This window comes from Macrobrachium nipponense, chromosome 21 (assembly GCF_015104395.2).
Source record: "Macrobrachium nipponense isolate FS-2020 chromosome 21, ASM1510439v2, whole genome shotgun sequence".
Taxonomy (NCBI): Eukaryota; Metazoa; Arthropoda; class Malacostraca; order Decapoda; family Palaemonidae; genus Macrobrachium; species Macrobrachium nipponense.
This window is the reverse complement of record NC_087212.1, coordinates 74,648,821-74,658,820: the sequence shown is the minus strand read 5'-3', so window position 1 is coordinate 74,658,820 and position 10,000 is coordinate 74,648,821. Positions and strand designations below refer to the sequence as shown.

Below are 10,000 nucleotides of genomic sequence, written 5' to 3'. Positions count from 1 at the left end.
ATTTTATAATAAAGCTAAATTGACCAATAAACAATGAAATACAACAATTTGGACCATTCAGTGCCTAACCTAATTGTTGCTTTACGTGTAAATAAAGTGTATTAGTGTACAGGGTACAAGAAATACTGTGCGCGCATGTACATACGTATGTAGTAAAATGTGGAACCTTACCTTTCGAGTGAGGTGATGTCCAAAAGTGGCAACAAAGGAGGAGGACAAACGGCAGAAAACATGAACACTTAACTTTACAAAACACATTAAAAAAATGGTAGAAAACCTTAACACTAAACTTTACGAAACACATTAACAAATACTTCTTGATTATCTCCATCTTTGTCTCCATAGAAGGCATCCTCTTCTTTCCGTGAACCTCAGCAACATTCTTGGGACCCATGGCTAATGACCTATGTAATTAAGTTAACACACAACATGATAAAGTAACTTACAGTACAACGAAAACGAAATCACTAACACGAATTTACGTTAACGAACAAAATCTACACGAACGAACGAATTCCATGTGTGTACAATAACGCTGCTGAAACAAAATGGTTGAGGAACTCCCTTACGTAGATGCATGATAGGATAGATGCTGACCAATAGGAGAGCGGATCTTATGGCAGTAAGTAACTAGCATCAGGAACCAGTGGGAGAGTGGAAGGATGGTGGCGAGTCTACTGAGTTGGCGGCACGTGAGTTTTAAAATTGTTCTTGGCGGCCCGGACAAATCTCAGACTTTACAGTATACCCTTTCGCAACCTGAATTATTTTTGTACACAGAAGCAAAAAATCTTCATCTTTGCCTCATAACCTGGATTTTTCGTACATAAGGACTTTCGTATGTAGGGGTATGGCTGCACTGTACTATACAAATATAGTACTGTACATGTGTATATGCATGCAATTGCAGGCAGTCCCCAGTTATCAGCGATCCAGTGTTATGGTGTTTGTCTAGTGCAGCGCTGAAATTGTGCTGATTTCCAATTATCGACGCTGAAAATAGAGTATTGGCACTGTGGATGTGTTGAAGGTGTCTCTCTCAATTTTTTACCAAAAAAGAAGGGTTTTTGCCCTTGGTGATTATACTTCTTTTACTAGGCAATGTGTTGTGTTAATAGTGTCTCTATGTATAATACCCGGTGTGTAAGCCAGAGAGTGTTGTGTATAATTGCAGATATATTAATATACTTTCTGCTCCAATCAGTGCCTTCAAAATCTTTCAAATTACAGCTACTCAAGGCCTATTGGTCCTGGGAAATGGGTAAAAGAGTGCAGTGTATGTGCTAGTGCTTGACCCTCCCTTTGCCACAAAAGTGTCATTTGACACCCTCCAACTGTCACGCAATTGACCCTGGCACTTACCAATACTTGTGCCCCACACACAATTTCCATACTCGCAAACAATTGTCTTTACTTTATACAGCATCAATCAAACCATTCAGACATTGAGTCTGATATATAATCTGCCAGTGTAGCCTTCTCAAATGAGGTGATTAGCATTGCATATACAGAATGCAAAGACCTGATAGCAGAAAGCACTCCAGGTGCATTCCGCAATAAACTCATCCTCTCGCAAGAAAATATCTTATATCACTAAGTGGCTAAGGACCTGCTCGGTGGAAATGTACTCTGGTGACCCTTACAATCTGCCTCCGAAGGGTCCTGCTGATCTAAGTCTAACCTGCAGTCTACCATACGGCGGATAATGCCTTCCAAACAGCAAAATCCCTATTAGAAAAAATTTTAAAAACTCAGAAAAATGAGGAAACATATGATAAATATTCATGGATCTGGGACGTGATCAAAGGATTACGTACTGGAATCACTCTATAATCTTAAAATTGTGGAAACAGATAGCAACCTCTCATAGAACTGGGATGCGATCAAAGGAGTGCAGGAATCTTTAGAAAGTCGTACAGCAAGCCACCAGACTCCTTTGAATGTGGCATCTATTATTTATTTGCTTATCAGGAACACGAGAGAAGTGAGAGTGCGACACTAAGTCTAGATGACCATACCCTCCCAAGTGGGAACTGCAGATGGCCATACCCTTTCAAGTGGGAACAGCCCTCTCTCTCTCAGATGAAGCACCCACATCACCTATAGACCTTCTGGAGGGCACCATTGGACTCCCAACCTCCTCTCCCTTCCCAGTGGAAGAAAATCATCTGTAATGATCACCAGCCCTTGTGAGTCTCCTGACCCTATATCTCCCCCCAACCCCCCATCGTGGATGATGATGAGAATGATTACAAGGGGTCTGACACCCCATGCAGGGGTTTAGGCATAGGCCTGCCTTCTACTGCAAGTGACTGCCCACCTCAGCTGGCTAATTCCCATCCACCCAAATGATCAACTCTTTCGTCTCCCATCTTCGTGAGTTCCCTTGGATACATTAGATATGATCTCTTGGAATATTTTTGGTCTCAAGTGGAACATTCCTTTCCTAAACATGTTCTGCAAAATCTTCAAAGGCATCATTGCATTGCAAGAAGTGCTCCTCTGGCCACATGACCTTGTCTGCAATTCAGTACATAAAGACTTCAGAGCTTTCTCAACCTCATCGATGCAAGTTACAGATTGAATAATTAGCTGGTCTCCCAAAAGGAGGCCTTTCTTTCCTGTGGCACAAACCGTTAGACAGTATGGTAAATGCGATGAACTACAAGAGTGATAGTTTGAGGGAGATTATCAAGAAGTATTTGTTAATGTGTTTAGTAAAGTTTAGTGTTAATATTTTCTGCCATTTTTTAATGTGTTTTGTAAAGTTAAGTGTTCATGTTTTCTGCTGTTTGTCCTCCTCCTCTGTCGCCACTTTTGGACATCGCCTCACTCGAAAGGTAAGGTTCCACATTTTACTACATACGTATGTACATGTGCGCACAGTATTTCTTGTACCCTGTATGCTAATACACTTTATTTGCAGGTGCAGTAATGGTTAGGTTAGGTACTGAATGGTCCAAATGTTGTATTTCATTGTTTATTGGTCAATTTAGCATTATTATAAAATTTACTGTGGTGCTTTTGTAGGGCTTGGAACGAATTAGGAAATTTACATGTAAAACATAGTTCTAGATACAAAAAAATCAGGTTACGAAGGCCGCTTCAGAACTGATTAATTTTGTAACCTGAGGCACTGCTGTATTATCATTATTACATACCTAACAGAGGCGCCATTAACCGGTTATAGACACCGATAAGCGCCAAAAATTGTCAATAGTATTTGGTTAATGATTTTCATTTATTATCAAACCATTTGAACAGAATCTCCGCCGATAAACAGGGACTGCCTTTATACTTTATTTAGCCAAACATCTCTTGGTTTCTGAGCATATATTTTCCATACTTTTTAAATATAAATTTGACATGTACGTACTGATATTAAATTATGTAATTACTCTATGTGCAGCAGTTAAACATTTGATACAAGAAAAGAGAACCCCACATACTCTACAAGCAAAAGCACAAAAAATCACTTTGATACAAAGCACAGGTTCTTTATGAGGTAGACAACAGACACTAAATGACTGACTGCTTTTAGGATTATGCAGAAAAGGTTCTTTCCATTAGTTCAAATATTATTTTTACTTTTAATGGACTTTGACACATCCAGTAAGGAAATGTATGTAATTTTCATTTTCCTCATTTAATGTATAAAAATGTGAATCAAGAAAGTTATGATATAATTTTTTACTGTTATTTAAGTAAGAATTATCTTCACAGTTTGTGGGCATTTGATTATATTATTGATTTAGTATTAATGTCAGAGCTTAAGTTTTTTTTAAATGCATTCAGTTTATATGCATTAAATTATTTTAATGTTATCAAACTCCTTTATGGAAGTTCTTGTATTTGAAGATGTAGTTGATTTAGTGGTTTATTGTTTTTACCCAAACAGAAACTAGGAGTTGACAGAGATTCTTGTCAAGTAACACCAGTTAGTAGTGCAGTGCAGTCACCAGTAAACACACCAAGAGATTCTCCTATGCCACAGTCAAGGTAATGTAGTATTTTGTATGTCTGATATTTTGGAAAGTTAGTGGTGCAGATATGGTAATGAAGCATGATCCATTTCATATTAATTATGTTCCTGCACCAGGCCATCAGACCAAACTTTCATAAATTAAATTATTTGTTATTTGTACATTATCATATTGCTCTCTATCAGTATGGTACTTCTGGTACTTGTTTCATTTAGAGAATTTCAAGAATTTATACAATATATGTTTATATCTTGTAGTACTATTGTTTTGTCATGGAATATAAGGATAATTTACATATTTTAATTCTGTGTACATCATTAGTTTTTTCTTGGATTTTTAAGGCCTTCGTCACGAGCAAAGTCTGTTGATGTTACTGAAAAATCAAAATCAAGGTCGGCTTCACCTCATTCAGATGGATCAAGCAGTGCCAATAGTCAGGAAAGAACTAAAAACAGCAATAACAAAAAGAGTAGAAGCAAGAGTGGTAGTAGTAGTAGGGAAAGCAGTAGAAGTAGTGAAGATAAAGAAAATAAAGCAAGAGATGGTAAGAGAGACTCCTCTGATAAAGAAAAGCAGGATAGTGAATCAGAAAAATCTGCCAAGGGTGACAATGCCATGTCCAAAGTTGCATTGATTGGTGAAAAAGAAATGAGAAATGAAGACATGTTTTCTGATATGTTTGGTGACAATTTTGCGGCTGATCGTTTGGGTGACATACACACTCGAGGTATTGAGAATCCCAACTTAACAGATAACTGGGATGATGCCGAGGGTTATTATCGAGTCCGCATTGGTGAAGTACTTGATTCCAGGTAAGTTTGGTGCAGAATATTGGTGTTGAGCATGGAATATCGACATTTCCAGTTTCATTTCATCAGACAAAACTAAAATTTAAGTCGGTGCTCATCACTGTAGTTATGCTAGTCTTAAGTTGGTTATTACTATCTGAAACTTCTGCTCAACATAGTAAGAGTATTGAAATACATGTTTTTAATTGAGAATGATTACATGTTACAGATACACTGTGTATGGGTATACAGGTCAAGGAGTATTCAGTAATGTTGTGAGAGGTAGGGATGCTGCTAGAGCTGGCCAAGATGTAGCCATTAAAATCATCAGGAACAATGAAGTTATGTAAGTACTCTTTATTTTATTACAATGCAATGTGTGTATGTAAATTCTTTGTGTGTGATATCAGTAGAACAACTGACCCATTGTAAATGCAGAAGTGTCTTGGGCCAGGTATTGGGACTGTACGTAATGTTTGTATTGATGGGCCTTGGTGTTATATAGCCCAGATCAAGACTTTCTTATTGGTAAGTTGAAGGAAAGTGTCTTGGAGTGCTATAAGTACAGACAGTCTCCTGGTTACAGACCTGGTCCTGTCTGGCAGCACATTCCAGTGAGAGAAGGTAAACATAAGCATGCAGGTGCTCTTTCACCTCCCTTCCCCTCCTGCTCTTTAAAGAGAGCAGCTTAGGGGTCCTGGGAAAGTGACGCGGCCTGCCTGGCTGAGTCACCCAGACCTAGAATGAGGACATCCTCCATTCAGTCTTCCTTTCCTGTAGAAAGTCTGAACTTCTCGGAAGACTGGGGAACACTAGAGGGACAGCTCCAACCATGTCCGAATGAGTGGGGCCGTTCTCTCCAACCCACGCAGATGTGTTATCACCATGGGTTGATGACTGCCCATGGCCTCGGTTATTTGACAAGACTTCGGTCTTTGCCAGATTGAACTAGGGTGCTTGCGATCTCTTATCCATCCCTTTCACCTCCTCAGGGTTTACCGGGAGCCTTACAGGCTTGGGTTTTGGGAATTGAAATGTTCTTGATCCCATCCCAGCTGTGCTTACCACGGAGGTTTATGTTTTTGGTTCAGTCTTTGGACTGGACAGGCCATATTCTTGAGTGTTAGAGATTATTGACAGGGGGATGTGGCAAGTGTCCTCTCCTGTAGAGAGAGCAACTCAGGAGGACTAGGAACTGGAGAGATGAAGGTTCCTAGGCCTGAGGACTCAGACACCTCAGAGTTGCAGAGGCATATTTTTGAGATCATTAAGATAATTTGTCATTTGCGGAAACTCGAGGAAAAGACTGTGACCTGTGCTACAGATTGTTCTTCAGCTATTGAGTCCTTATGGGGTCTACAGAAGGTACCCAAGGCACCAATTGCCCTGCCATGGTGAAGAATTGCTAGTGGGGGTTTTAGACCATTTGAATTCTCGTTTCTGGGTAAGCGAATTTCCCCCGGTCTAGCTGGCCTAGTTGGCTCATCAGAATAAGTACGTATTACCTTCCTGTTACGGATCGTGAGTCCGCTCAGGTTCTTTGTTATAATAAACAAAAAGGATTCAACACCAACAATTAAAACTTGGGATACGAATATAGAAAGAAACTCAAACAGAACAGAAGTTTATTTATAAGCTTATTAACAAAGTTAAATGCAGAATGGTTTCTCCTATTTACATAGCTAAATTAAATCTGACAATATGTGAAAAGGGGGAAACAGTGCAGTAATGAAATACTTGCTGGCCAGTTTTGCAGCTGTTGAGAACAGTGCTCAAAGTGAGGGCTTCACAAAAGGGGTCAGTAGAAACTTCATATGGCTTCTTATCTTCGTACTGCAGGAAGGAATGCCTTAGTCTTGAAACTTGAAGGGCGGGTTACTTCTCAATGCCACTTGCAGGATGTTGGGATCTCTCACTCTCTCTGACTACGGACTTTACTTGTTTTCATTACCACTATCTCTTGTTCGTCCTCATCCTACGTCTCTTCCTTCTTTATCTCTGATGATCTGGTACTCTTTACTTCCTCAGAGTCATATATATATATATATATATATATATATATATATAAGATATATATATATATATAGATATATATATATATATATATATATATATATATATATATATATATATATATATATATATATATATATATATATATATATATATATATATATCTATATATCTATATATCTATATATATATATATATATATATATATATATATATATATATATATATATATATATATATGATATATATATATATATATATATATATATATATATATATACGTCGATCTCAGGGCGGGGCTGAGAGGGCAGAGCATAACCAGCGAATGTCACCTTCCTTCGGCAGGAACTTTTTAGAAGGCTCTCAACGAAATGTTACGTCATATTCAAAACACAGCGTTTCTAATGATGGCCACATGCTGGTGTTCCACAAACACCAGAGTATTCTCGAACAATCATGAGAACAGATGCCTCAAACACGTGCGGGAATGCCTCCTTGCTGCAGACCTACGTGAAGAAAATATATTTTCCTTTCCCCCTAATATATTTTTCTTTGCTATAGAACGATTGCCATGACACTTCCTTCAGAGAGTCCATTGACAAAAAAACACAGGTAGACCAGGACTTAACTCATCTCCGGCCTGGGTTGGCACTCGACTGTCTCCATTTGGAGGAAGTCAGCCTCAAACAGAGTTGGCAGCTCTGGAGTTGCCTGCCATGTCAGCTCTCCAGTCTGTTGGTATGACCTCTGGGGTCTCTCTGTGCCCAAGATCACATCCTCGATGGGAGGGAGAACACCTGAAGTGGATGCCTCCTTCAAGAGACTGTGGTGCTGAAAATGAGAGACACTGCTGTATCTCAACTTTCTCAACCTGTTGGACCAAAGTCAACTTTGGCTCTCAGAAACAGATTTGTGCTGGTATCCACCTCTCTTCCATCGGATTGCGGTGGAGGCCATGGTGGAAAGCCTTAAAGTTGAGAACAGGGACAAGCTGGTCCATCAGGTCATGTCTAGACATCTTAATCTTTGAGTGGCACTGCAAGCCCAACCCTTGGGTCAGGCTGGCCCTTCTTTATCATGTCAAAGAAAGTCCCAGACTTTCTCTGCCCCTCATAGAGGAACCAAGCCTACTTCTGCCATGGTGATGAAAGGCGCAAGGTTATGTCCCTTTCAGCCCGCCGTCTGTTCTAGGAAGTGAGGCAAAGGCAAGAAGAAAGGAGGATGACCCTAGATACTGTTCCTCCCCTCATGTTGCTGATGGTGGGGGGTGAAGGGTAGCAACATGGAGTGGATGCCCCTATGGGAAGGATATCTACTACTCTCTGAGTATCTGCCACCCTTCACTTTTGACCTGGTCTGGTTTTAGATTTGTATTCCAAGCTTGTGAAAATATCTCGCCCTTTGAAGGATGCAACTGCGATGCTGTGGAAAAGTGCAGTAGTTGTTGTAAAGGATAGGTCCCCAGGCTTTTACAGCTGTCTGTTCTTAGTGGGGAAGGCGGTTCATTCGCCAGACCTGGTTCAAGAAGGACTGTTTGCTCAATGTTAGATTCTATCAAAGAGGGATACTTCATGCTTTCGTGGACCTAAAGGATGTGTATTTTCAAATACCCCTCCATCTTCTTGGAAGTGTGTTTGCTTTACCTTCAGGGGATGGTGTTCCAGTACAGGGCACTCTGTTCACTTGACAGGGCACCCAGTCCATCTTCTTTTAGTTGTAGATTGATTGAATTAAATTCCCCACTTTGTCTAGACAAGGTGAGAGAGGGACAGGCAGGGAAACAAACCTGTTGATTTTAATAGCATGTTTTATTGCCCTCATGTCTATTTTCTCCTCATCTGTCATTTACTGTAAAGGGCTTTGTCACTTAGGCTCTTTGCCAGAAGCTTTAGGAGAAGCAGAACATTTAGAGGACATTTTAAATAATATTCTTAGTCCATAGTACAGTGGGCCCCCCGTATTTGCATTCTCTGGATTCGTGGATTTCTCTCTGGACCATATCTACCCATTATTTGCAGGGAATTCACCTATTTGCGGGTTTTTCCGACGATAAATAATCACTAATTAGTGTATTTTGATGTTATTTTCATGACTAAATACATTTTTATGATGCAAAAATTATTTACTAATTTTAAAATAATATTATTGATCAGTACTGTATTAGTAAATAAGGTTAAATGATATCACATATTAACAATAATAATTCTCTCTCTCTCTTACAGAGATGTATGCTTTTTGTATGATAAATAAATGATTTACTAATTTTCAAATATTGATATTAATGTAAAGAGCAATCAATTCATTAAAGAAAATACTACAGTGAATTAGTAAGATTTTAGTTTATAAATAAGAAAAATGATGTAAGAATAAAGGAAATCCCAGTCTTCACGCATCTATCTTTCGAACTCCAGGTACCAAGCTGAGGTCCAACAGCTGTCAAATATATCAAGTAATGTGACAGGAGGGAAGGGAGTGAGTTTCTCTCTCTCTCTCTCTCTCTCTCTCTCTCTCCTGAAATGAGAGATTTGTATGGTACACATACTATGTATAATATGTTTACGTATTAATATGTTTATTAATATTTTTGTAGTAGCCATGATTCCAATGACAAAAGTACTACAGAAGATGGATGCCGGGTACCAACTCAAGAAAAGAGACAACCGAATCAACCATCTGATGCTCATGGACGACATCAAGCTGTATGGTAAGAGCATCAAGGAAATAGATACCCTAATCCAGACTGTAAGGATTGTATCTGGGGACATCAGGATGGAGTTTGGAATAGAAAAATGCGCCTTAGTCAACATACAAAAAGGCAAAGTAACGAGAACTGAAGGGATAAAGCTACCAGATGGGAGCAACATCAAACACATAGATGAGACTGGATACAAATACATGGGAATAATGGAAGGAGGGGATATAAAACACCAAGAGATGAAGTACACGATCAGGAAAGAATATATGCAGAGACTCAAGGCGATACTCAAGTCAAAACTCAACGCCAGAAATGTGATAAAAGACATTAACACATGGGCAGTGCCAGTAATCAGATACAGCGCAGGAATAGTGGAATGGACAAAGGCAGAACTCCGCAGCATAGATCAGAAAACGAGGAAACATTTGACAATACACAAAGCACTACACCCAAGAGCAAATACGGACAGACTATACATAACACGAAAGGAAGGAGGGAGAGGACTACTAAGTATAGAGGAC

At 39.3% G+C, this 10,000-nt stretch overlaps 1 protein-coding gene across 1 annotated transcript in view; it reads left to right on the top strand.

The window, feature by feature from the left end:
• Nucleotides 1-10,000, top strand: part of LOC135198178 (serine/threonine-protein kinase PRP4 homolog) — a 277,937-nt gene that overhangs the window by 119,831 nt on the left and 148,106 nt on the right. Inside the window, exons 9-11 of the mRNA XM_064225699.1 lie at nt 3,899-3,999; nt 4,325-4,795; nt 5,001-5,117. Coding sequence (XP_064081769.1) covers nt 3,899-3,999; nt 4,325-4,795; nt 5,001-5,117 — 689 coding nt within the window. The remainder of the gene's footprint in view (nt 1-3,898; nt 4,000-4,324; nt 4,796-5,000; nt 5,118-10,000) is intronic.